General features: G+C 43.0%; 4 protein-coding genes across 6 annotated transcripts in view; all 4 read right to left on the bottom strand.

Annotated features, from left to right (window-relative positions):
* Positions 1 to 2,946: 2,946 nt before the first annotated feature.
* On the bottom strand, positions 2,947 to 5,298 carry tekt4 (tektin 4). Its single transcript, XM_076090455.1, has 7 exons — positions 4,771 to 5,298; positions 4,280 to 4,350; positions 4,025 to 4,168; positions 3,836 to 3,922; positions 3,563 to 3,698; positions 3,311 to 3,465; positions 2,947 to 3,160 (listed from the first exon to the last, which is right to left on the bottom strand). The coding sequence occupies exons 1-7, from the start codon at positions 5,296 to 5,298 to the stop codon at positions 2,947 to 2,949; spliced, it is 1,335 nt and encodes a 444-aa protein (XP_075946570.1).
* Positions 5,299 to 6,955: 1,657 nt separating this feature from the next.
* On the bottom strand, positions 6,956 to 10,938 carry LOC142948652 (polymeric immunoglobulin receptor-like). 3 transcript variants are annotated; one of them, XM_076090784.1, is made up of 8 exons: positions 10,883 to 10,938; positions 10,333 to 10,662; positions 9,499 to 9,819; positions 9,075 to 9,374; positions 8,392 to 8,514; positions 8,072 to 8,170; positions 7,897 to 7,961; positions 6,956 to 7,586 (listed from the first exon to the last, which is right to left on the bottom strand). In XM_076090784.1, the coding sequence occupies exons 1-8, from the start codon at positions 10,923 to 10,925 to the stop codon at positions 7,404 to 7,406; spliced, it is 1,464 nt and encodes a 487-aa protein (XP_075946899.1). In that variant the 5' UTR covers positions 10,926 to 10,938; the 3' UTR covers positions 6,956 to 7,403. The 3 variants fall into 3 exon arrangements, with proteins under 3 accessions (XP_075946899.1, XP_075946900.1, XP_075946901.1); XM_076090785.1 differs by having other exon boundaries at positions 10,333 to 10,659; positions 10,883 to 10,934; XM_076090786.1 differs by lacking the exon at positions 9,499 to 9,819.
* Positions 10,939 to 13,701: 2,763 nt separating this feature from the next.
* On the bottom strand, positions 13,702 to 19,087 carry metrnlb (meteorin like, glial cell differentiation regulator b). Its single transcript, XM_076090444.1, has 5 exons — positions 18,626 to 19,087; positions 17,314 to 17,497; positions 16,998 to 17,223; positions 15,643 to 15,702; positions 13,702 to 15,012 (listed from the first exon to the last, which is right to left on the bottom strand). Exons 1-5 carry the CDS (start codon positions 18,718 to 18,720, stop codon positions 14,696 to 14,698), a joined length of 882 nt encoding a protein of 293 aa, XP_075946559.1. The 5' UTR covers positions 18,721 to 19,087; the 3' UTR covers positions 13,702 to 14,695.
* Positions 19,088 to 23,766: 4,679 nt separating this feature from the next.
* The window catches only part of qtgal (queuosine-tRNA galactosyltransferase), an 11,907-nt gene continuing 8,163 nt past the window's right edge, over positions 23,767 to 27,510 (bottom strand). The window contains exons 9-12 of the mRNA XM_076090443.1: positions 26,422 to 26,557; positions 26,237 to 26,305; positions 26,019 to 26,093; positions 23,767 to 25,154 (exon numbers count right to left, since the gene is read on the bottom strand). Of these exons, the coding sequence (XP_075946558.1) occupies positions 25,074 to 25,154; positions 26,019 to 26,093; positions 26,237 to 26,305; positions 26,422 to 26,557 (361 nt within the window). The 3' untranslated portion in view covers positions 23,767 to 25,073. The remainder of the gene's footprint in view (positions 25,155 to 26,018; positions 26,094 to 26,236; positions 26,306 to 26,421; positions 26,558 to 27,510) is intronic.

Here is a 27,510-nt window from a genome sequence, read left to right as displayed (position 1 = left end):
CCTGGAAGGAAAACAAGTAGAATGGCAGAGAAGAGAAGGGCTTATGAATGGAAATGGCAGCGGTGTGACATTAGGTAAAGAGAGGTAAACCAGTAGGCCTGCAGAAACCAGTGAGAGCTACAGTACATAGTAAAGCAGGAGCTTCTAAATATATATGCACATGTTACCACACAAATCACACAAAGCCATGGAACTCACATTCCATACTCAAAACATGTAATTTAAAACTTCTCTTCTAACCCTAATGGGACATTCGGCAGTAAGATGAAAGAGATTGATAGATGTTTTTATCCTTTCAAATAATCAGAGTCATATAAAGGACAGTCAGAAACTTGGGAAGCATCGTGAAAATGTAACCCTCACTCTGAACCAGTCAGGGCAGAGGGAGTAATAACCAAAGCTAAAAGTAGCCTCTCCGTCCAGCCAACGGAAACTTTGGCTTTCCGCAAACCCTCAAGTTTAGCTGCATGCATTTAGCCAACAGACACAAAAGCAAATAAACGGCGTCATAAAAATGTTCTCACACGTAAATAAAGCAGCAGGTCAACATCTGCCAGAGACGTTTTGGTTAATGAGCAATGATTAATTCATCCTTGGACCACCCCTAAAAACTTTTCTTCTGCGAGAGGGGAAGAAACTGGAGATAAGGAGAAAGAGGAGCGATCTGGTAGATGAGAGAGATATCTTATTGTCAATTCATCCACGCAGGGCTCAGTTAAATTCTGCTTTTCATACGCCTATACATACATGCAACAGTACAGATAAATATGTGTAAAAAATATAAAAAATTAAGACTCATGGGGGCTGAATTTAAGGCTGTTAAAAGAGAGATGAGCGGATGAATTCAGGCGGCTGCAGGAATGAAATCTTGAATAATGGAGAAAAAAATAGACTGAAGCAAAATGTGAAATAAAGGGAGAATGCTGAAGTTGAACTCACCTATCTGTTGATCTCAGCTTGGCGTCACAAGGAGAAAGAAGGGACAGAGCACTGGAGGAAAAGAAGGCAGTGAGTTTGGTCCTGCTGTCTCTCTATTCTCCTCTTCTCCCTCCCTCTTTCTTTTTCTGTCACTCCCTCAGATCTGCTACTCCCATATTTTTTTCATTTATGCAACTTTTTTTTTCTCTCCCTTTCATCGGGTCACATTTGTCCTTTTCATCATCTTACGATGTTCATCCAGTCACATGGTCAGGATGCACGTGAGCTCAACTTATGAAAGAGACACAATTTCATGAGGATTTTTCTACACACACACACACACACGCACACGCACACGCACACACACACACACACACACACACACACAAACACACACACACACACACACACACACACACACACACAGTCCAGTCAGTCAAAGTTGGTTTTAATTGTTTGTGTATCAAAGTCTTAACTAAAAAAACTCTTTGGGTAAGAAAAATCACTTTCCCCTGTGATGTGTGAAAGGCTCAAAGGGCGTGCATTTTTATCCCACACAATGGTAAAATCATATGCCTGCACACACACACACACACACACACACACACACACACACACGTCCCATGCCCACAGTTGGTGGTGTCATGAAATAAATACTATGTGCTCCGCACATAAGAACGGAGCTGCCTGTCTGAACTCTTTCCCTTTGCATAAAGTTCAGTTTCATAACATTCTCAGTCGTGGCACCTCCTCACATGAAGGACGCTCTCTCTGAGGATAGAGACAGACGGTTGCTCAATATTTACACAGAAGAGCTAATATTGCTAAAAATGAGGTTACAGGGCTTTAACATCATGAGCTGAACCTGAAACTGAATGTAAATCCACAGTGATTTCTGTAGTTTGTAAGAAATAGCAGAAATGTCTTTAGAAGTCACGCTCTCTTTCGATGATGTGGCTGTGTTTCAGTTCCCCTGTTGTTGGAACTCTTTATTGTTCTTTGTCTTCAATATTATGTAGTTTTGTGTGCAGCTCAGCAGAGACATCAAGATGTGTTTCAGGACGAGAACAGATAGCTGGTCTTTACTGTAAAGCATATATAATATATACACATCAATATCTGTACCACAGATATTAAACCATCTGTAACATCTTAATCATTTTAGAATATTACATTGAAATGTAAAATATGATTTTTCTGCTGCTTTTGTGGCTAAAGAGAGCCGACTGTGATGAGATGTGACAGGAGACGAGATATTTAGGCTCAACAGCTCACTCTAGTGGAGCAAATCATTACTATATTGTTGAACATTCGTCTCATATGTGATGATACCGTCGCTTGAAATCACTTTTTAATTCACAATTCTGTAACTCAACAAGTTATTTTGTCATACAGTGAACCAGGAGGTCACAAACGTTTAGGGACATTTATTTTGTAAGGATACTACTGTCTTTGATCTTTTGTTCTGTGGTCGAGCAAGTTCAACACTTAATATAAGAGAACACAAGAAAACAGCAAATACACAAAGAAAGGTATAAAACCTCTTCACAACATTAATAGACAGGTTACAGAAGTGTGCTGCATAATACTGAAACACAAGCAGACGAAGAAATCAATTCACTAATTTGACAGGCGGCAATGTTTTTTGTGTATTTTCATTTCCTATTTGCGTATTATATTTTGAATCTATATATAATTTCATTTATTTTGTAATATAATTAAATGTATATTATCTATTTACATTTTCAAATAAAAGGCTTCACTATAATATGCCATCTGTGTGAATTATTTATTGTTATTTTAGTTTATTAATTGTCTGATGAACTTTTATGTAGTCATTGAAATTTCAATCACTTTTCAGCCTTGAATAACCTTAATTTAAACTAAACATCTACAGACAAATAGACATATATATACTGTATTATAGATCTATAGATCTATATGCTCAGTGGCTCACAACACAACAAAAAGACAAAACAATCTAGAATATTAGAATCAAAGCAAATTCCACACAAACAGTCGTCGTCTTCAGTATCCCGACAGTGTGGAAACCGCTGGGTATCGTTTACGGCGAGTCATGCACTTCTCCCTCTCGATGAACAGTGAGTGGGTTTTACAGCTGATGTCCTTCTCCAGGGTAATGCGTGACTCCTCCAGGTGGGACAAGGAGCCTCTGGCCTCACTCAGCTGCTGGCGCAGAGATGCAAGAGTGGCATCAATCTGCCTCAACTCCCCTTCCAAACTGCAGACACAGGAAGCAAACAAAATGAAGAGAGAGAGAGAGAGAGAGAGAGAGAGAGAGAGACAGAGAGAGAGAGAGAGAGAGAGTTAAAGGAGATGGAGCAATATAGTATGATGAGACAGAGTACAGGGAGTCTATGTGTGTGTGCACCTGAACTGGGGCTCATCTCTGCAGAGCTCCATGTTGGGTCTGAGGGAGCGGAGGTAAAGTCTGGACTGAGCTACTCTCAGTGGAGCCTCTTTGTTGTGGATCGCCTGCTGTACAGCCACAATGCTCCTCTCCTGGGCCCCAATCTGCTCCAAGATCTACACACACACACACACACGATCATACAATATTAGAGAAGCAAGTAGTCGATCAATCAGCCACTCTGTCAGTCTGTGTGTCGGTCTGCCTGTCTACCTGTGCGAGCTTCATCTCCAGCTGTGTCTTGGCCTCTATCAGCTCCGCACAGCGCTGACTGAAGGCTCGGTCCACACTGGAGCACTGGACTCTCAGATCATGAGTGGTGTCCTGCAGCACTTGCTCCACCAGCAGTCTGACACATACAAACAGCATCACTACGCTTACCGACAACTTGAAATAATGTGTGACATGGTGTTGGAGGCTACTTTTCCAGTATAGCCTCCAACACACAGGGCTTAAACACATGTCTGAACCACAGTGCGCTTTGACCTGAGACTGTTGGTGGCCTGTTCTTCCTGCAAGGCCGTGGATAAGTTGTCCTGTGTAAACTTAGTCCACGATGTGCCGTTACACACCCTGCAGCAGACCAGAAGACAATTGCACAAAAGTTAAGTCCATTGTTTGTAGCCTCGTGCGTTTCTAGGTTTTTAAAAATGACACTCGCACACAAGGACTCACTGGTCCTGCATGGTGGCTGAGCTGGGGTGGTGCTGCGTGTCTGGGCTCATGTTACTGTATCTTCCACCGTGGTCATCAAGGTTGTAGGCCTGGTACTTATCAGACCAGTCCAACTCTAACGTCTGCTTAGCCTCTCTGTTCATCCTGACACACAAAGACACAAACCGAAGGATGATATTCAGTTCTCCAAAGTTAAGATTTTACACGTGGGTTTACATGTCAGGTTGTTTTAACTTTCAGGATGTTGACACTCACTTGATCTGACTGACAACTTGAGCCGTAGTCCTCTTCAGAAGAGCCTGGACACTCCTGATCAAGTCCACCTCCTACAAAACGCAGAGTCACACTTTAGATTAGTGTGTGTTAGTGAGCCCTCTGCTGGTGCTGCTTTACCGTTACACTGAATTCACCATTTGACACCTGTTCCTGAGACTGTTACTGTAAGTTATTGTTCCTGAGTTATTGTTTTTATAGAACCACATCTAATGATTATTGGCAGAAACAAACTCAGGGTGATATCATCAAATGACTTGTTTTGTACGACCAACAGTCTAGAAGTTGAGCTGAGAGAAAGATGAGAGATTAAATAGTTGGCATTTTTTGCATGAAAATAGAATTGAAACAGATTATGGTTCAAATTATTACACTCGACCATCTAATCCATTAACTGCGATGTCTCGTCTCACTGTCACGTACAGCTCAAATGTATAATATCACATACACGCTTTGATTATAAAGCTGGTCACCTTCACCAGCTCCTCCTCCACAGTGTCTCGGACCAGGTCTGGTCCCAGCCTCCTGGCCCTGCAGTTGAGGTTATCGGTGGCGATGGCGTATGGAGTCTCGGTGGCGTCCAGCGCTTTCTCCAGCCTCGTCTTCAGCGCCGATAGTGACTCCGTGTCGGCCAGCAGCTGGTGAATGTGCTGTTGCAGCTCCGATTTCCAGTAGTGGATCTCTTGTAGTCTCTCTCCCAGGAGACGTGTTCCCTCAGCCTGGGTCGTCACAGTGGCCGCCTCAGTGTCCCGGTACAGAGCTCTGGACTCCCGCTGGATGCTGCCGGCTTCGTGGCGGTTGGTACCGGCCTGCTCAAGGATGGTGTGGTAGTTGGAGAACCACTCAGCCGGTGAGTATTTAGCTGAGCGGTACCCCGCTGTGGCTGAGCCTGAGGACGGCAGAGGGACATCCAGCTCGACGCGAGGCTCTTTCACCGGGGCCCCCTGAGCCACAGCTCTGCTGTCATAGTGGGGCCTTGCCACTAAAACCTCAGAGCTCATTTTAAGACAGTTAAATAAGGCTACAGGTACAAGAATAAAAACGAAAAAAACTTAAAACTGAATAGCTGATTTAGGCAGATTTTGGCCTAAATAAGAAATAGCTTCAGTCATGCACTTCACAGTCCTGTAGCAGACCCAGCTGCATGTTTGTTTGGTGTTGCCTGGTTACTCATGTTGGCAGGAGCAGCTCCAGCAGTACCGTATTTTCCGCACTATAAGGCGCACTTAAAAGCCTTTAATTTTCTCAAAAAACGACAGTGCGCCTTGTAATCCGGAGCGCCTTATATATGGATCAATTGGTTAATTGGTTGATCCATACTGGTTGTACACGGCGCTCTGTCAAAATGTTTCAGTACGACTGGTAAACTACAAAGCCGCACCGCGGTAAACACCGGTACTGTGCTTACTCCTAGTCCAACACCACTTGTGTGTATAAAGACCCCAAAATGGCACCTTTCAAGAGACACGCTTACGACGCTATTCTATTCTATGCGCCTTATAATCCGGTGCGCCCTATATATAAAAACAGTTCTAAAATAGGCCATTCATTGAAGGTGCGCCTTATAATGCGGTGCGCTTTATAGTGCGGAAAATACGGTACTTCTGGCTCAGGTGACTAATCATCAGATGAGCCGATCGGTTCCTAATACACCTCAGCTAATGTCTAAACATTGTTAACCAACACTGCAACATCACATGTGATACATTAGCAGAGCTTCAAAATCAATCTGAGCCAACCAAGTTAGTAAATCACAACAATGATCAACAACACCATCTTAACTTGTAACAGGAATGTCATTCAGATCACATGTCTAATAAACGTACTACGGTCAGCCTATCAGGGGAAGAGCACCCTTACGTGAGGAGACTACAAGGGCCCCACCAGAGACGAGCAACACTGGACTTTGGTTGGAATGCACAAAATACACTCCAGTTTTATTTGTTTTTTACAAAAAGTTTAGAAAAAGTTACAAAAATGAAGAATAAAAATGAAATAATAGATCATACAAGATCTCAAATGTACCAAGTTCTCAAAAAAGCCTAAAAGCCTGAAGAAGAGCGTCCAGAAGACCCCGATCCTTGTTGTCTCCCCCTTTTTTGTACCCTTCTCCTTGGTGCTTTCTGCAACCTCAGATCATTCTTTAATCATTGGACAAAACAGGTCTCATAGTCGTATTATCTCTTCTGACATACCTACTTTTTAATGATTTTAAAAATTTAGATTTTCTAATGATTTTCTGCTAGCTAGAAAGCCACACATTAAAGCAATTTAATAATTGAAACGTCTCTAAGCAATATGGGATTACATGCAACGAGTATGTTGATATCTGAAAGTATAACGCTCTTAGGCTGATCATAAGCAATAGATCGTAACTCATAGAAATAAAAATAAAAAGAGAAATAGACAACTCGCATAAAATACAAATAACACCTTGAGATAGGATTTCCTCTTTTTCTAGAGGCCATAGCATGTTCCTTCCTAGTTAGGTGTTAAATTATAATGCGCCTCGAAGACTTGCTCAAACCACAAGACGCTGCCTTCATGCTTAATGAGAGGTGTTAGAAAGTTAATCTGCAGTATGCAGCAAAACTACAGTTTCCCCTTTTTGCACGTATTTGTTTAATCCATAATTTCAATAAATCGATTAATCAAATGGTGTATCAATTATTTTAATAGCAAATAGGGAGTTCTTAGGGTGTAGTGTGCCTCGGACATTCATGGTGGATACCTCAACAATACTATATACTACATATATAATATACATAAAGAGGACTTACATTTGGGGTATTAAGCTGAAATGCTCATCCACAATATATTAAAAGGAGTGCAGGTAAGTTAAACAGTTTGTTGTATTAAAATTAAGCAATCATTATGAGTGTTAAATCAAAGTTAAAGCAAATAATCAAACAATTGTTACAAGTACTTAATATAACTGATGGTAATTATAAAACACATCTGTAAAATAATCATAGTACTGTAGTTTCAGACCACAGCGGTACGTGAAATGTGTTGGTCAGCTGTTAATAGACACAATACAAACAGGATCGTTTGGGTACAGATTTGAACCCAAAATGCAAGGTTTGATCCCAGATGTGCATGCTGTTCATCTTCTATTGGCTTCAATTTGAGTTTGATTGGTGTAGATATCCTCCGTTGATGTGTAGTTTTGGTACACACACTCTTGTTGGGTTTCACTTGCGTCATCATCACCATCATCGTGTTGACAGGCGCTCTTGGGTTTGGAGGAGTCCTGCTTTGAGCAAACTACGTCTTGGTTTTCATAAATCTAAAAAAGAATCAACAAAAATAAACAGATAAGAGGGAAATGTTACTCAGATGAGAATGTATATAATTATTCACATGAAAATGGCCGAATAATCAGTAAGTTGGTCATTTAATTTGCTCAGTACTTTGGGACCAGATCAAGACATCCTTCCGTTTACAGGTCAGATTGATGTTTGTCAGGATGTTAGATCCTGAACTTTTCTCAACCACCTGTACTGAGCCAATAGTGTCCAAATGGTACACAAGATCGTCTATTTTACCACCCAGCCTCTTGTGTGCATTAGCAAAGCTTTGGATTCTAGTTCTCTTACATCTGATACAGCGATCCCTTCCTCTGTTTCGACTGCCTTGCCTCTGTTCACGTTGGCTCCAGCTCCTGAAAACAAACAGCATAAAATATGGTTACACAATTAGTTTGCATCTATATGTGTATGAGTTTGCGTGTGCATGCATGATGCTGTGCATGCATTTGTATGTGAAACGTACCTTGCACTTTGTTACATTTGTATTTATAAACTATGACCAGGGCGAACACCAGTGTGAGCAGCACAGCCAGCACGGTGAAAACCACAAAGTGAGAAATAGCTGCATTCGGAAGAAACAAAGTGGAAAAACATAATCAAAATATAGTCATACACTTCCTGAAAACACACATCAACCGCACATTCCCCTCATATCTGTCACAATATCAAGCAAAAAGCAGAAGAGGTGTCACAACACTGTAGTCTCACAACATTTGGTGTTATCATGCTCCCTTCGTATTAATAGCCAGTGTGTGTTTCAATATAACTGACGCACACAAATACCTTTGATCCGCTTTCCAGGGATAAGTGTCGATTGTGATCCGACCTGTTCCACCACAGTGAAGATCTCAGTGAAGATCTCAGTGCTGGTGCTAGAGATCTCAGTGCTGGTTTGCTGTGGAAAGACTGTTAGAGAGAGTTTCTTAGTTCACTTACTTCTGTATCTTTAGCGCTGCTAGCAGCGGGGCTCTGGGGATAGCAATGTGTGTCGGTCAGTTGACAACAACTTGATCCAGAGTGAAAGATCTTTACAACCGTTTAAAGGATTGAAATGAATTTCAGTACAAACATTCATTGTCTCCAGAAGATGAAAATCTACTGCATGGATTGGCAGATTTGAGGTTGAGGTTTCCACAACTGACGGATGGATCACGATGCAATTTCTTTTTTTTTACAGACATTGATGTCCCCAAAGGATAAAATGTTATAACCCGGACTTTTTGGCACCATAAAGGTACAATTCTCCATTCGTCCAGGCCTTTGCTTTATGAATAAAAACCTGCAAAACCAATGGTATTTCCTCAGCATACTTTATGTTTTGTGCTAATTAGTGAATACTAGCATGCTGGGATTAGATCTATTATGTCATTGTGACATGATGCAGATATGAGCCACCTGAACCTGCAGGACACATTTGTTTTTACACATACACTCAGACCTACTTATTGCTCTTTTCATAATCTTACCTGCTGACAGTTGAATCTTGGTGTAGTTTCCAACACTCCACTGTGAGTCTGAACCACACCAGTATGTCCCAGCATCCTCTGCTTTCAACTCTGTGACTATCACCAAGAAAGAGCTGGAAGAAACATCCTCCTGCAGCGTGAACCTGCTTTGTTTCGTCACCATTTCTGTGCAGTTGTTGCGGTGGTCTCCCTTACAGAGGAACTTCCTGTTGTCGCTGTGTTTTGGTGAGTAGGGACACTGCATAGTCACTGGGCGTCCCACAATGCCACTCAGTTTGTTTGACCTCACACAGCACCACTCTGTGAAACAGAAGGAGGTTCAAGGAGGTTTATTTTTAACCTTTCGTCATGTTTTCTTTATATCTATTCGACAGAACACTGTTTTCTGGCTGATTACTACAATATGACGAGGAAGAGCGCTGACCTTTGACTTCTAGCTCAAAAGCAGAGAAAACATCCAGACCAGTGCTTCCATGGACACCACAAAGGTACGACCCACTATTGTTTTGGGTCAGACCAGTGATGGTAACTGTGAATTCCCTCGACACCTTGTCATCAGTAAGTCTGAACTGTCCAGTTTGATGGTTGTCAGAGGTGATTATCGCCTTCTCCAGACATGTGGAGGGCTGGTTTCCTCTGCAGATGTACTTCAGATTGTTCTGGGACTGAGACTCGTACGGACAACTGATGGACACTGAACTCTCCTCATGGCTTCGGAATTTGGTGGATCGCTCACAACAGCTGTCTGACAGTCCAATAAACAACATCACAGAAGTGCTTAGTAGTCAGACTCAGTACCTGACTCTAAGAAGCAATATCACAATGTGAAAATATTGGCTTTTAAAATGTTACTTAAGTAAAACACTGAAGTAGGTAAATGTAGTGAAAGCAAAGTAAAAGTTGCGTATTATGTAGACAGGACGACTTCTTTCAGTGTTGTGTAACTACTGAGTTACTGTGTTACTGCTGCGTTTACGTGTAAGCAGCATAGTAGGTCAATGTGGAGCTATTTCTTACTTCTTTACTTACTGGTAGGCAGTTTAATCTAAAACACTGAATCAATGAATCAATTTAGGCTATAGGCTATTTATGTCAGATACATGCAGTGGAGAAAAGGTACAAGTACACTATTTAGGTACACTAAATTAAAGTATAAGTACCTCAAAAACTGTATGTATGCACAGTACAACTAAACAACAATGTCTGGATGAGAAATGAAATACTGACTGGGTTTTTGTTTGTTTGTTTTTTTACACACCTTGTCCTACTTCCAGATCTACTTCAGTGTAGATGTCCTTTCCAGTCCTGGTCACCCCACACCAGTATTTCCCAGCGTCTGTACGACTCAGATCAGAGATCGTCGCTGTGAAGACTCGTTTCTGATCGTCATCGTGGATGGAGTATTTGGTCTTATTTGGTTCTGTCGTCTTGATAAGAACGTCATCGTCGCCGCAGTCGTTCTTGCACAGGTACTTCTCATAAGGCTCATAGCCCTCGCTATAGGGACAAGACACTTTAACGTGTCCCCCTTCATATCCAGACACATGGATCGACCCCGCTGCACTGCTCACACAGCTCAGAGCAACTGCTGAGTGAAGACATGAAACGGGAACAAAAAATGGAAATGGGTAAATATTTGTTACAAATACATATTTAACTAATATGTATGAAATATTTTTTTTATCTTATGATAGACATAAATAATGTCTGTGTTACAGCTGTTTGATAAAATCACTAAGACCAACACATCAAGGCGTCGCCTGCCATGTTGAAGTTACATAAAAACATATTTAATCCAAAGAACTTACTGCAAAGGCTGAAGAGCAGCTTCTCAAGGCTCCACATCCTCATTTTATTCCACTGCAGTTTCTAAGAAACAGAAACTCCAAAGTGTGTCTCATATGAACAATGTTACACCCACATTAAGTGTCGGCGGTCTATGCAAATGTTGAACCCTCTTACTTCCACATTTTGATCACCAATGTTCTTCAACCTTAAACTATCACAAAGTTACATTTGTTAAAAGTTAATCTCAAAGTTAACTGAAAACCTTGTAATGACTGTTATGTGCATAAGAGGAAGAGTGTGTGATTCATCTGATGTCAGTGAAACAAAGAAAATATAATCACCTTCACTCTAATCAGATGGATATGAATTTATGCATGTATGATGGTCATTTATAAAGGTACATTTGCCAGAGAAGTTCAACCAACTGTTCACTTTGACACCACAAAAGGGCGCTCTCTCCAAGCTTATACCTCTCTGACCAGGTACAAGCTGCAATAATGCAGCTTTACAGTAAATTACCTTTCATCCTCATCTAACTAATCATAATATGAAATCTGTGCTGCGATTAAATAATTCAATATTTTGTCTTTTGCACATTACCCGCATGCCCCTTTTGAAATAAATGAGATCCAACACACATAATCATGTCTGCATTATAATAAAGTGCTGACCATCTTGTTTTAGAAATAAGTTTGTCTCCAAATTTACTGATCAAATAACACACGTTCAAATAGAAACAGGATAACTTCATTTTACTGTGCGAGCTAAGTAACATACTTTCAGAAGATACTCAACGTGTAGAACATGAAAAACATTCTCAATATTAACAACTTGTTATTGTCCCTGTGTGACCATAACGTCCTTCAATGTTGCACACCTTTAATATCTGAAGTCAACTAACATATCCAACTTTATACCACACCAACTTTACGCAACACAGATCAAGTATGATAAGAGAATAATTACCTTCACCTGCCAGAAACAAATTATAAAATGATTAACAGAATTATATAGCAATACAATTAACAAAAGTATTTTAGATTTGATTAGAAGGCAACACATCTCCAGAGCCACATACTGTTGAGTAGGAGTCCTGATCTTATGTGTAGAATAAGAGGACGGCCTCTTTAACACCCAACAGGAGAAAAAGGAAACGTTCTATATCTTTTTCACCCACTCTCTCTTTAATCTTTCATAACATGAAGCCAATGGTTTTTTATGACTTTTTAAGAAATATGAATAAACGAAAACACTGAAAATGTAAATAATCATTACAATGACACAGTTGTTATTCTAGTAGTATATTCTAAAAGGAATGTTACATGTACTTTAGACTTCCTGTAGAAACATACTTAGAACCTAAAATATTGTGCCCCCGTCTATAACTGCCGACCCCACCCTGACCGGCGCATTGTAAAATGCCAGCGGTGGTGTATATGTGGGCGAAAGCATGCGCGTGTTTTCCCTGCGCTCAGCCATTCCCTGGACTCCAGCTGACCGCTCAGCTGTGCCTCTCGCATACTGCAGCACAAACGGTTTCCATATCTCACACACTCTCACACCGAAAGGTTAACATTAAGACCCCTGTGTGCGGAGGGATAAGCGTGTCCCGAATTAGCGAGGATGCCAAGGCGAGCTGGGCTGTTGCCAGGTTGGAGGTTGGGTTGCCAAGGAGTGTTGGATGGGTTGGGTTGCTTGCGTGTCGGCAGTGTGCAGGACGCGTGTGCCGTGGTCTTCTTAAACTACCCAAGACAAACACACACACACACACACACCCATGGTATGAGGGGTGGGGGCTGTTATATATAGGTGACCCTCTCGAGTCTTTAGGCTCCATCTTAAACCTTCACGCTCTGTGTTGATGTCTCCCTTTACGTCGTACTCTCCTGCCTTCTCTTTCTCACTTAGTCATTCAGCGTGAGCTCTGTTCACATTAGAGAATCATTTTCACTTCACCAAATTCACTTCCACATCTATGGCAGCAGGGAGTTTGAAAGATGTCGGGTGTTTACCAGGCAGGGAGGGCCTGATACACAAATGAGTTGCATTATGGGAAGCTCATTATCAGGATATCTCAGCCTCTGACCACTCTGCATTCAATCTGTCTGGCTTTCACTCCCTGTGCTTAAGTAACATCTGCATGCTGAAGATGATTCTTGTCAGGTATAAACAGTTGTTGTTCCTGTTTAGAACAGCACACATGGTTTGTCTCTGCAGATGGAGGTGTGTGTGTGTGTGTGTGTGGGGGGGAGGGGACATTCCATCCATTCTTGCTCTTCCTGAGTAAAGAGGGAAAGCATCGCGCACACACAACTGCTGACAGCAGGCAGAGGGAGAGGTGTGCACACACCCCTCTAAGGTCATTCACACATCCACCTCTGCGTTCAGCTTTCCACCCATCAAGCTCTCAAAGTCTGAATCATCCATCCATCAGACAGCAGCTGTCATGTTGACAGCTTTAAATGCCTCTGTGACAAAAACAGGATGTTGAATTGAGTTTAATTTTAAAATCCGGGCACATGAGTCATCAGTTATTGAATTGGACCTGCTGGCTATGTTGGGACATTTATTTTCTCTCTCTGAGCTGAGGAAGCTATGAACACACACACACACACACACACATATATGTACTTAGGTCAATTTTGGTGACATCACATTGACTTACATTCATTTCCTGGAAACTTACGCTACCCTAACTACAACCACAACCTTATCAACCCAAATCAGCTTTTTCTGGAATTGGACAAGCCGTCCCCATTTTACTGGTCTTTAGCCTGAAGTGTCCCCAGAGGTAGCCTGAGTTAGGCGCGCGCGCACACACACACACACACACACACACACCCCACCCCCCCCCCCCAGTGGCTCCTTAAAGCTCCACAAGGGAAGCTACGGCAGCGCTGACGCACCGCTGCTCTCCTGCCAGCTAATGGTCACTGAACACTCGTGATGATTTTTTTCTTTTGGGTAGTTCGGTGGATAATATGTCTCTGTTGGCAGCAGGGAGGCTGCTAACTTTTGCTCCTTCATTTTTTTTTGGTCCTACTATTTACTTGCCATCTGTTTTTAATCATCTGCACCTCAACCACACTCCTCCAGAGCTTCATACAGTATGAGATACAATAATAATAATGCAGGGTCCCTGTATACAGCCTCACTCACAGATAGCGAAATAGATTCATCAAATGTAAACCTTTCAAAGGAAAGACAAGCTGAAGGATGGCTTTTTTTTGTTTTCTGTAGATATAAAGATCCTCTGAACTCACCAGCTAAACACACACACACACACACACACACACACACACACACACACACACACACACACACACACACACACACACACACACACACACACACACACACACACACACACACACACACACACACACACACACACACACACACACACACACACACACACACACGGTACATAAAGACTCACAGAGCTGCATACGGTTCTTCTGTCAGAAGACTCCTAAACTTTACAGAAAGCTTTTTACAAAGCAAACATTCATTTCGAGAATGATCACACAAGCAGTATCATCGTGAGAATAACAACATCATCATTTTAGGCAAAAACATATTCACGCAGACGGCATAGAGTCAAATGAGGACGTTTTAGTCGGCAGCTCAGTGGCTAAAATGTTCAAACTGCCCAGCTGTCTGTTCTGCTGCAAGTTGCACAGCATTGAAAACATCCTGCAGAAGTAACACTGGTCTTTTTGTTTTTAACCCTGCTTAGCTCTCTGCCAGGCTCAAAGATGACGTCGCTCCATCCTCCAAACCTCAGCTTGTTCCTCTTAGCGTCTTCCTCAACGACTTCGAGGAGATCTCGCTCAGTCCGTGTCTATCTCACAGGGGTTTGTTCCCGCTGTCTGTGCACTGGTGTACAGCTTCTGGAAGTCCTTGTAGCGAGGTGCGCAGCCGAGCCAGGCGTTGCCGAAATGGACAGCGCCAGTCAAAAGGTACTCGTCCCCTCCAGGCTGCACACTGCATTGTGCGGGTACATTGATACGGCCACTCCAGCCCCGCCCTCTGGCTCCACCCCAAGCAAACACCCTGCTCTTCTGGCGAAACAGTCGACTCAGAGTCACCGCAGCGGGGGAGTGGTCGTTAGTACCCGATGCTACACTTTGAAAGACGCCACTGCCAGCTACAGGGACAGGAACAATAGAGATACATGAAAGGAGAATTATTAATTAATCAAGGATAGTAAAAACTAAAGTGTATGAATTAAAGAGGGACTATGTTGAAAACAGACATAAAAATTGAACCTGTTGTTGCTAGTTGCCTTAATGGCCACAGTTGAGTAAAGATGAAATAGTTTGACTTTGGGTTCGACTGTTTGGGAGATACATTTATTTGCGTTCTTGTCGAGAGTTAGATGAGAGGATGCACTCTCTTGTCTGTACGGTAAATATGTAGCTGGAGCCAGTTAGCTTAGCTTAGCGTTAAGACTGAAAATAGTAACTTCCTAAAGTCTGTGCTGGTCGTATGGTAACTGGTCCCGGCACATAACCACCCGCAAAACAGCACATTTTTCGCTAATACACTTTGGTTTCTGAGCTTCAGTGCATCTAGACCTGTTTTACTGTTTCTTCCTGTTCCCAGCCCCCATGCTAAGCTAAGCTAACCAGCGTCAGATTTACCGTACCTTGGTACACGAGAGTGGTGTCGATCTTCTCGTCTAACTCTTTGGCAAGAAAGGAAGTCAGCGTATTTCCCAAAATGTCAAACTATTCCTATAATGTGTGTATGTGTGCGTTTGTGTGGATGTATTTACCAAAGTCGCTGGTACACACGGCCATCAGGACCTCGTCATCTGAACAGGGTTTACAGGTGACTACGATGGAAAACATGAAAGAAGAAGAAAACATGAAACGTTTGATACTTCAACGTAAGAAACCACAGAAGTTCGTATTTTCACGATCCATTTTCTTTCCTCATTTTCTTTCCTATCACCATGTTTCACCCTTTGTCTGTGTCCCTCTCTTTGTCTCTGTTATAGCGGGTGTTTACGAGACAAAAGAGACATCCAGAGAGTGAATGAGAACAGCAGGTGAGGGAAGAGACGTAATCACAGAATTACCCTTTGACCCTGTAAGCTATAAAAACAGCTATAAAACGCCCAGACACACAGACAGACGGGCTGGGACAGGCTTTCTTCTGTCTCATTAGGAAAGCAGTCCAGCCTTCTTCTCCACCCACCGTCCCTCCCCTCTACCAGAGCGCTCTGCTCATACGGGTGGGCTACCCACAATTCCCTGCTTTGGGGGCGGAGGTCTGTTCCTGATTGACAGTTGAGAGACGATTTTCTGACCCTTTTGCTTGACCCTAACGTAACCTTTTGATTGGCCTGCTTGTTTTCATAAGTCTGACTGAGACAAGGGAGTGTGGGAGTAAGGAAGTGGGGGAGGAGAGGGTGTCTGCGAGGGGCAGCATGTAGGTGAGTGGAAGAAACGGGGGTGAAACCGTAACGTGGTCTTTTGTCACCTTCACTTTGTGTCAGTGAGAAGACGGCCTGTGTCAGGCGTGAGGAGTTTAACAGACCATTTCAACTGATTCAATTAGATTAAAATCAACTTCAAGAGAACTGAAACTTACTTGAGACATTAACGCCTCGGTCAAACTTTCTGCACGGACATGAGCTGAGGTATCCCTCGCGGCATACAGACATTCTTAAAGCTCCTCAGAGTTTTCCATTTTCTCCGACCATCCGCGTCTCAGGCAGAACATTTTGGATGTGCACAGACAGGCGAAAACCTGCAGTACACAGAACCCAGCGACGGGCCGCGTCTGCGACCCTCGCGGATGCAGCGAGCATAAATCAAGCTTTGATCTGTCACCTTTTTCTCCAGTGATTTTAGTTCTTCTGGTGATAAATAAATAGCATGAACAGTTTGGGAAACGTTCTTGTTGGTGTGTTTAAGTTCAAACATTCAACAAGTGGTGGATGAAGTATTAAATGTATTTGCTTCAGTAAAAGAAGCACAATATAGAAATACTCAATTACAAGTAAAAGCTCTGCATTCAAAATGTCACATATAGAAAGTACCAAACTTGAGTAAATGTACTTAAATCTTTTTACACATGTAAGAAAACATATATATTGAAGAACGGGTGAATCACATCTCTTACCTAAACCAGGGTGCAGGTATGGGTACAAGTGCGCTCCGGGCCCCTGGCTGGACACCAGCTCGTATTGGAAAGCTGTGATCCTCCGGCTGATGTCCGCCTGAGGGACGGCCTCCACAAAGAGAGCTCCCTCTGCCAGGCTGAAACAGCGCACTGTGCCCTGAGCCTGGTCCTTCTCCGCCAGCAGCATCCTCAGATCCCCGTTATGCTCCAGATACACATGAGCGCCCTGAACATGGAGGGCCAGGAGGGACACATGTGAGCTCCATCCATCTGATACGACACGCTGCCGTGGTAACACTGTGCCTTCATACTCTACCTGGGAGTGAGCGTGGGGTTTGATGCACACATGAAGAGCTGCCACGTGTCCCGACGAGGGCTCTGTGTTCGGCCGCAGGTTGACAAAGATGGCTCCTGTGGGGTAGAGCCACTCCAGAGAGCCCTGAGAGCAGCGTAGGTAGACCTGCTCCACATCCCTGCGATGAGACTCGTGGCTCAAACCACTGCAGGTGAAAAGACAGACTTTCATTCAGAGTGAGGAACAAGATCAAATGTCTAAAACCATCAAAATGACCAACAAAAAGGAACCTTGGATTCAGGATTAGAGCCCCGAAAATGTTCAGGTGAAATGCTAGAAAGCCATGGTGAGAGAAACAGATGGAAGGGATTTAATGATGTTGCAACAATCATTAAGAGCAACTCTGGTGCAGCTGTCTGCCAAAAACAAAACACCTCTCACTTTGGACGGATGTGGTCGCTTGTCTCTGATGTGCATAAACTATATCAACACCAGGAACTCAGCGGGCTATTAAGTCGTAAGAAGTTTGCGGCTGGTAAACTTTACAACACAGAGTGTGGAGCTCGGGCTTTCATATTTTATGACTTGGGGACTTGGAGGAGGGATCAAAGGGCCCATAGAGCTGTATTTACTTAAGATAGGAGCTGAAGCAGAGACATTCCTCTCATCATACTTTTAAAAAAGCTTAAACAAAGCATATTTTAGATGTAGAAGCTCGTCAAGACAGTCTCACAAAGCGGAATGAAAGAGTTTCCAGTCCATAATTGATTTCTGTCGTCCTCGTGATTTAATTTTCCTCTTTGCGAAGAGCAATTGTGTGTAAAAAATTTGAATAAAGATACTGTAAATTACTGATTTCTTACGCCATAAAGTGTCTGAGCAGTAAGTGATGGCACCCAGCGGCCAAACACATCTTTAACTGTTTCCACTGCGGATCTGCATCAGAATATGAAAGTCACTTATTTAACGCTGACCTTCCAGTGCTCTTCCTGAAGATTACATTACATCTTAATCAAACATCCATGCGTCTAATTAGTCCTTTGAGCCCTGTGAAAACCCAAGTATGCACACAAGAACCACTTCAAAGACACAACCTCCCCTCTCACATGCGACTGAAGCTCCTTTCATGACTCCCCTGCATTTGGAAAATTCAATATCCGCGGAATAAAGTCAAAAGTGCATGAAAGTGGAAGATCAAAACAGAAAGTATTAACATGCTGATCACATTCCTGAGTTATGAGGTGTGTTCCTCGTTGCCTGTGATAACAGCATCTACAGTCGAGTCTGATCCGACACTGAGATGGATGCGTCCTTTGTCCGGCTTCATCCTCACCTTCCTCGCCAGCTGCACTGGTCGCTGGAGTACTGCGCCACCGCCCGACACAGGAGCACAGCTGTGAACCAGTGCGCAGCCCAGGGCCGGAGCATGGTGGCCCGTCCGCCCCTCGACGGTCACCAAATCCCGCACACCCGGACCCGTCGCTCCGCTGCTCCCGAACCGCAGGATCCCGTAAAAAAGAAAGAAAGAAGATCCAGCTCTGTGTAGCGCGCGCGCACGCTACATGGCGAGTTCAGTCGAGGCGAAGGTTGCGTTTGTGGTTAGAAAAACATTTTGAGAAGTAAAAGAAGTAGAGAGCGCGCGCTGCGGGACAACAGGCTGTTTAAAAACCGTTTGCTCTGTGCGCTTCGCTTCACGTCACCGGGGGCGCGTGCCAGCTGCAGACTCCACTTGAGTGACACGCGAGCGCTCGCTCCAAACCACTCCCACACATCCCCCTGGAAATGTGTGTGTGTGTGTGTAGAGGCAGCCCTCGAGCTGAGAAATACCGTCAAACTTTTACACAAATGAAAACTGGACCTATTGATTCAGAGCATTCAGTGTATCGCAACAGACAGCTGAGTGAAAATAGTAAAGTTGGAAACGTAAACAACAGCAAGATACATGAACTAATAAAGTAGACTTGGCCCGTGTGACCAAACGCACAAATAAAAACGCATCCAAGTAAAAACAAACCTGTAAACGAAACGTGGAACGTTTTCTTTATTATTATTATGACTAATGATCCGCTTTTATTTGAACCAAGTCGACATATTCGCAAAGCTTTTTTAGATCATTTCTATTCGATTCAGCACCCGGCCTGCCGGTTAGGATGCCATGAGAGAAACAGTAATAAACATAAACAGATGGGTCACATTATCGCAGTGAAAATTAGAGCAGCATGCAGGTTTGGAACAGCAGCACGACTCCCACAAACATTCACCAAAACCCCTGCAGTCAGTGCCAGACTCCTAAACACTGTAAAGACATTTAATTGTAGGAATATGTTTCTTTCATTTGCCATGTTACCTGACATAATCCTCATGGGATTAACGGGGCTCTGTTCTAATCGTATAATAGAGCTGTGTGTGACTCCTGTCTTATTTCACTAGTCGACCTCGTCGGAAAAAGAAAGGCTCTGACGTAAGAAGAAGTCACACGTGTGCTCTAAACGTCTGTTTGGTTCTCGGCCGGTTTTCCCGTGAGAAAACAGTCGGAACAGCGAGCATGTTACCGACTCGTCACATTCCCCCACACAGCCAGAGCTATGTAACGCATCCCGAAACACAGACTCCCTTACACGCACACACACCCACACACACTCCTCCATTATGTCTCTGTGGAAATGGGAATTTCCAACGCTGCTGTAGTGCTGTTATGTGTGGGTATCAGGGCTCATTCAAGGAGCCATTCATTGGCATTTCATATGAATTACATTTTATAATACAAATCAAACTAAATCAATCCTCCACCTCCTTTCTGATTGTTTTTGATGATGCTGTGCTGAAAGCAACTGAAAAACACTCAAACTGAACCGACTAAATGCAAACTGAGTTAAAATAAGCTTTCTTTCTAATAAGTGCATCTTCAATAAAGGCCGTATCAGTTGTAACTAGTGGCTTTATTCATGACAATACATAATTTGCTAATGTTTTTAGATCAGGTTTAAGCCATTAAGGACGACATTTGGGTCAACAGGTTGGGAAAATTCCCTTTGATCTTTTGCAACTGCATCATACGATCCTGTATTAATGACAATAAAGCTGAACCTCAAAGCTGACCGCTTACCACTTTAGGGCTGCAGATCAAAAATAAAAAACCTATTCAGCATTTATGAATGGATTACTAACATTTATAACTGCTTCACCACCAAATGAAGGACGGACACCGGCGATTTGTCACAATCCAGCAACCCCAAATGATGGCTTAACTGATCTAAAAAGCACTATATGTTAATTACCCATAATTCAAGTGATTAGTAACTTATAAACCCTTCATACAAGGTGACTTAAAATGGTTCCTAAAATGATAATATATAACTTACTCAAATGTATCCAGGGTACATAATGCTAGGAAACAATGACATCGAGTTCTTGAGGGCCGCTCAAATAAAAATAAAAGATTAGACTGAAGGACGACTCCAACAAGCTCAGGTGTGCTGACAATCCCCCAACTGAATGACCCGACAGGTAGGGTGATTTTCTACACCCCCCCCCCCCCCCCCCCCTCTCTTTCTTTCTCTCTCTGCATGAAGCACAACTCATCTGTATCACTCTACCATCAACACACTTCCATCCAGTCACTGGAATTGAAAAACATAGACCTGGAGTCTGACCTGAGTCTAATCCCGTCACCTGAACAGAGGAAGTCTGAGCTGCTGAGGTGCTGTTTGACCTCATGTGCTCCTTCACCATGTGAAGTATTTACAGAGCAGCAGAGCCTCTGACCTGCTCCCCTTACCCCCCCACTGCCGTCACCTGGCTCCTCTCAAGCAGCCTGACAGGAGGAACGCTCCGGCTGTCCACACACTGCTTCCTCACGGAGACACACACGCACACACACATTCTTCTATCTCTGATTACAATCTTCATGACCTTTATTAAGTCATTACTCACGCACAGCACACTCCTCTCTCTTTTTAAAAATCTTTACTGAGCAGCTGCACTGGATCTTTAAAGAGGTTGGGTGCCTTGCTCAAAGGCAGTAGTTGTTGTAAAAGCGGAAGGAACATCACTCATTCAGCTCACAGCACCGACAACTTCCCACTGTCTTACAAAGAAGAGAGCAGTAAGAAGCAGAGGAAAGGAGAACAATAACAGTTTTCAGGCTGACTGCGTAAAGCAGAGAGATGCTTTCATTCAAACCAGGCTGAATAAGAACTTTCATAACTCCAGACAGAACCTCCAGTACTAAAAAACTGTGGTAACGCCACGGTATCACCCAAGACCTTCGCCTTGCTTTCTTTAAGAGCAGCAGACTTCAGACAGCGGCTGACGTTACCAAGGTTTTGCACTCGGCAGTTCACGTTACCCCAGTTTCACAAGCGTGTCGGAGAACTACGGTGGCCTTCAGGTAAGCTAAAAAAAGATGAAAGGCCCCATCTAGAGCCAGTGATTGGTCTGGGCTACTGTAGAAACACGACGGTGCAACATGGACTCCGTGAGGAGGATCTACTTCCTTTGTAGAAATAAACGTCTCATTCTAAGGCAACGGAAACTCTTTCAGGTCATTACACACTAATGAAAACATAGTTGTGAATATTGTACTCCATTCCGTTGACAGACAATCTCTCTTTTCAGTCACACTGTGACAGACGTACACACACACACACACACACACACACACACACACACACCGTACTTCTATAAAGAGAGAGATGTTGAAACAAAGGAATGTGGTAAAGTTCCAGGTGAATAAAAAGCCTTCAGTGTCTGACCTCTGTCAGCTCTCTTCCCCCAAACACACCCGACTCTTATCTCTTTCTCTTATCAGCTGCACTGCCGGAGAACACACAGCTGTCTAATTGCACGTGTGTGCATTTTGTCTACACACATGCAGGTTTATTTGACCAGTGAGGGCAAGCAGGCTCCAGGGTCAGGGTCAGTCATTGTGTCTGTGTTATCAGGTCTGATGTCTGCAGAGAGACGGAGAGTAAACACGGAGTAAAGCTCTGTTTACTCTCTTTCAGAATCTCTCTCATAGATTCTCCATTAGAGCTTCTCATGAGGGCAGAGTGGGTAAAGGAGACAGGATGTATTTAGACAGAGCGCGGCCTCACTTAAACAAATCACCTCGGTTTGTTACAATATAAAATATATGGCGTCCATTTAGTGGCTCATTTCTCCAAAAGCACCTAATAGCTCCATGACTGTGTGTACTTTCAATGTAAATGGCAACGGAGAACCGTTTCACTCAAATATTTAGTTTGCATGCTGAGCAGAGCTTATAAATGCATTAAGTGTGTGTTCAAAGACAGCAGTGCTTTGAGCTAAATGCTGACATCAGCATGCTAACGCGCTCACAACGCGTTAACACGTATATGTTTGGGAGGTATGCTTCTCATGTTCACCATCTTGTTTTAGTGTGTAGCATGCTAACATTTGTTAAATAGCACTAAGCACATATAGAGGCGAGGCTCTTGGGAATGCCGGTCGTTCAGCAGGTATTGGGGTCATAAACGAAAAAGTACGTGATTTTTATCGTTTGTCATTTTCATGATTTACAGATTATTCCTTAGTTTCAAGCTAAAGATGTCCTTTGTCTTATGAGACCGTAAACTAAATATCTTTGGGTTTTAGACTGTTGGTGAGACAAAACAAGCTTTTTTAGAACGTGTCACTTTGGGTTTAAGGTAAATGTAACGAACTTTTGCCTGTTTTTATAATCGACAAACCAATCAAGAAACTAATCATAAGAATAATCAAATATAGTCGGTTGCAGCCCTGCTCTAAAGAATCTCCCTTCTTGTTTAAGTGTTTGAAACACAGAGAGGGAAGAGGGGTCTGGGTGGAGACTGAGTGCTAAGTGGATGTGATATTTTTCTCAGCCCCTACACAGCACTGTGCTGTGGGTGGCAGAGGCCGGGGGATTTCCACCTCAACACCCCCCCCCCCCCCGGCTGAATCAGACCCAAACAGTCCTGCAATTTATCAAACTCAATGGATTCAAGCCCGACTACATGGCACAGTGATTCTATGCATTCACACCACCGTGCAACTGTATGTTCAGTTCATGATAACAAACAACGGTAGTGAAAATAAAACTTTGGCAGAGTTGAAGAACCCCTCCAGTTGTTTTCACTGACACTGCTGCAGACGGATTTACAGTTAGGCCGACCACGTCGGAAGGTTTTGTGGCGAAAGGTCTGTTTATCTTTGGGCAGAAGAAACTCTACACTGTGAGGTAAAATAAACTTTTAGTGCGTGTTTATGTATCAGAACTGTGCTCTGTTAAAGAGGTTATTGTTCTTTAGATTTCATAAGAGACCCAGGGAAACACAAACAAATACGTGCTGTACCCATGTTTGCACATTTGTAGCAGCTGTGTGCGTGTATCTGATTTTCCATGGTTGCATCAGAGAAGGCTGCTGAGAAACCGGTGTGTCATAAAGCATCCCACCCTTTTATAAGTTGAACCTTCTGTGATGACGCGCCGGCTCACACAACTTCCATTTATTTCAACACAAGTTGAGGTGTACAGGTTACCAATCTCAGTCCACACAGGATTAGAAAACACAATTATATGTTATTCCTCCAATGGTCAACATTGGCAATCGTCATGTAAATATCTGTAATATCTGTTCTTTGTAATTCAATTACAAAATCATCCTTAAACTTCTTCTTTCTTTCAACTCCAGGTCAGGTTCAGAGATACGGATATTCTCTTTCCAGCCTCTAATTAGAGGAGAAGATCAAGAGCTACGGCCGGAGATGTTCAGCTTATATTAGTACAAAGACTGGACACGACCAGCCTCTAACTACCTGTAAAGCTCATTAATTAACATTTGATATCTAGTTTGTTTGATTCATACAAAAATCAGACTGTAAAAATGAACAAAAAGACCTGGAGTAAACCAAGAAATACGTTGGAATATAACCCAAATATTGACGTTTTAATAATTTTTTTTTAGAGGTAAAGGTCGGCCGGTTTTGTTACCTTTGGACGGAGCCAGCATATCTGTTTCTAGTCTCATCTCACAACAATAACTAACAGAGATGTGTGGATTGGCCCCGGCGTCATCTGAATCACGAATCCCCGTGTAAGCATTAATTATCCGCCCGCCATCCCAATGAAGTATTTTCTCAGATTTAGAGACCGGCACACACATGGACATTTCATTTCATTTGATTGACGAGTGTTTACTTTAACGATTTACTGATAAGATTAGAGAGGCTGCTCTCAGTAATTGTAAACGTTTCCATGCATGTAATAATATCATGAAACACAGGAACATAGGAAACAGAAACCAAACATTCAGCTTCTGAAATAATCAATGCTGTTCCTCATACTTATATATACTTATATATTTTCCTCATTAATGATGTATTATTTCACATCCCCCATTAATAATAATGTTAATGTTTATGACCCGACCCGCCCAATCCACGGATTACCAAGGGTGCCCATGGATATAACTGCGATCCGCGCATCACTAACAACTAATAACTATCCCAGTGTTGTGGTTCAGAAGTGAGGCAGAGGAGACAGAGCGGGGGCTGTACTGTTGTGCCTCATCAGCAGATCTGTCAACTTTGAGAACTTTCAATTTTCACACTGTTTCCCATACAAAACGCATCTTTTAACACTTAAAATACATTATAACTTTCTCTTTCCCTGGTCTTGGTAATGCCATTGACCCTGTCCCAGTCTTTATTATCACCTGCCTCTCCCTCAGTTCCTGTGCATTCCTCTGAGCCTGTTAAAGCCGGAGGGCTCCTCTTGTTGCCTCCGTCACTCTGAGCAGTCAGTTGAAATGGTAGAAATCTGTTCCTTCCTTTAGCAGCAAAGAGTTGAGGTTTTCCTCCAGAACGCCTGCTGTCATGTCCTACGGATGAAACAACAACATGAGAGAAACAACAGGAAGAGAAAAAACACACACACACACAAAAGCATATTAGGAGGAATGATTACACACTTCCATTGTTATTCTCTTTTTAATGAAGGTCCTGTTGTCTTCAGAGATTCAGACTCACCAACAATAGACGAGGTTTAACAATGGAAAATGTACAAAGTTCAAATGATGAAGAATTGTTGATTAAAGCTATTTGACAACTTGGTATAAAGAACAACTTGTGTGATTCAGTCCAGGTGTTAATATGTGTGTGTGTGTGTGTGTGTGTGTGTGTGTGTGTGTGTGTGTGTGTCATAGAGAACGGGAGAATGATTGAGTCCAGGTCTCCTTGTCCTCTGACAATAATTACTTCTCCCAATTCCCATAATTGAGCAATTAGTAGCCCCCGTAGGTGGGGTCAGTCTAGGTTTGACGTCTGAGTCTGGCTAGGTGACAAATACGCAGTTAGTGATTTGGCTGCCAGAACAGCAGGATGTGTGTGTGTGTTATTGTATATTCATTTATATATTCATCAAATTAATAAAAAGAGATTATCTTAAAGATTATAAAAAGAGTCATTGTCTTAAGAAAAGGCGAAGCAATAGCAATGAACATGATGTACAAAACTGAAGAGTGGCAAAAACATCAGATGTTTGTATGAACATAATGTGATCAAAGATCAGGCTGCTGTCTCTACCCATTTCCCCTCTGTGTGTGTGTGTGTGTGTGTGTGTGTGTGTGTGTGTGTGTGTGTAATGTCCTGTGCAGGGCACACGCCCTTGATCATTATGTTGTTAAGTTAGATTACAAGACCTGTGGGACAGGCGGTCAGAAACACCAAACACGTTTTCTGCTCACCAGTTTAACACAGATGATGAAGGGAGAGGAGGCGTCTCTGTAGTGCAGAACTGGGATTTTTGGCTTCGGTCTTTGCTGGAGAATATCAAGAGAAAGAGTCGTTGTTGGTCACAGCTTCATAGAAATGTAATTCACCGGATGACCACTCGTTTGAATCATAGCTTATATCTTGTAAACAGTAACCCTGTTGTATTTGGTGACCCAGTGGCTGATCTCACCTTGGATTCCTCGTATGTGTAAAAGCCTTTCTGGATCTTGTTCTCATCGACGTCACAGAACGCTTTCACCTGATAAATGAACCAGAAAAGCGGTGAAAGCTGGCGCACACTCACGTCCAACACCAAGACTTCTTCCACCAATTCTACGTGTTTCACATCTGACTGCATAGCTGGAGGTAGCATACCTTCTCCCGATTGGTCGGGCTCAGGCTTCGATACAGCTTCCGGCCCTGTTTCCCGGCGTTCCATATGGTGAAGCTCTCCCATTGGCTGAGAACTCGCTCCTGCAGGAAGTCCACCCGCAGCTTCCAAATGGTTTCCCTGCAAACAGAGGACATGAGTGGAGGATGGACACAGAAGAAGGCAGCTTCAAAATGAGGAAAACTGTCAAGATTGTTTGTTTCTTTTAAAATGAAAACAATGTTTCATACTTTGCTCTTTGAATTCATTTTCCAAAAGCATTTGCTGCATTAAATAAAAATGAGGACTGCATTTTGATATACAGTCTGATTTTGCAAGTGGATGGTAAAATGAGCTTGTCGTCCTGTTGCCTGCACTTTGACTGATATCCACAGCTGTGCACAGGCCACACGCACACACACACACTTACAGTCAGATATGCATCTTCACACTCTATTCATGCTCTTAACCTCTTCCTCTTCCTCCCCCCCCCCCCCTCCACATGCATGTTGAGTGATTGCATGGACACATTCACAGGAGGTTCTCCGCTCTCATCTGCTGATGTGAGCGCCTCACTGGGTCTAACAGTGGGCCTCATATGCCAAACAAACCCACCACCGTGGCTGAGCGCGGGTGGTCTCCAGATTGCTTTTCTAGACATTCTCTGTGGGCTTTGATTCTGAGACCTGGCAGTAATGTGGCAGAGATTTACTATGAACTGTATCTGTATACACATACTGAAGCCTTCATCCTCCTAACACCCTGCAGATCAAAAGGCTAACACACTTTCATGCACTCTGGTACACGCGCTCAGTTATAAACACAGCCTTTCTGTGTTGAGAAGCCTCGCTGCTCAGTTACTATTTGGCACCATCTAGACTTTTAAAACACACACTTCTCACCTCACCGACAGAGCCTCTACAATTACACAATGTGTGTGTGTGTGTGTGTGTGAGAGAGAGAGACAGAAAGAAGATGATGGTTTTATTTGGCTAAAGAGAGGAAGTAGGTATAGGCTGTGGATGGGTAACAAGAAGTGGGGGAGAGTGGAAAGTAGCCAAGACGAGCTTGAAATAGGCATCCAAAAATAGACA

Source organism: Anarhichas minor, unplaced genomic scaffold (assembly GCF_050575085.1).
Source record: "Anarhichas minor isolate MPS153535 unplaced genomic scaffold, ASM5057508v1 ptg000012l, whole genome shotgun sequence".
Taxonomy (NCBI): domain Eukaryota; kingdom Metazoa; phylum Chordata; class Actinopteri; order Perciformes; family Anarhichadidae; genus Anarhichas; species Anarhichas minor.
This window is presented reverse-complemented; position numbering and strand designations above follow the sequence as displayed.

Coding starts and splice junctions, on each gene's coding strand:
- metrnlb (XM_076090444.1), bottom strand. CDS start 18,720: ATGCTCCGGCCCTGGGCTGCGCACTGGTTCACAGCTGTGCTCCTGTGT. Junction 17,498..18,625: donor CAGTGCAGCTGGCGAGGAAG/GTGAGGATGAAG, acceptor TTTCACCTGCAG/TGGTTTGAGCCACGAGTCTC. Junction 15,013..15,642: donor CGTGTGTACCAGCGACTTTG/GTAAATACATCC, acceptor CTGTCCCTGTAG/CTGGCAGTGGCGTCTTTCAA.
- tekt4 (XM_076090455.1), bottom strand. CDS start 5,298: ATGAGCTCTGAGGTTTTAGTGGCAAGGCCCCACTATGACAGCAGAGCT. Junction 4,169..4,279: donor CAAGTTGTCAGTCAGATCAA/GTGAGTGTCAAC, acceptor TTTGTGTGTCAG/GATGAACAGAGAGGCTAAGC. Junction 3,699..3,835: donor CAGGCCACCAACAGTCTCAG/GTCAAAGCGCAC, acceptor TGTATGTGTCAG/ACTGCTGGTGGAGCAAGTGC.
- LOC142948652 (XM_076090784.1), bottom strand. CDS start 10,925: ATGAGGATGTGGAGCCTTGAGAAGCTGCTCTTCAGCCTTTGCA. Junction 9,820..10,332: donor AGATCTGGAAGTAGGACAAG/GTGTGTAAAAAA, acceptor TTGGACTGTCAG/ACAGCTGTTGTGAGCGATCC. Junction 8,515..9,074: donor CAAGATTCAACTGTCAGCAG/GTAAGATTATGA, acceptor TCTCTCTAACAG/TCTTTCCACAGCAAACCAGC.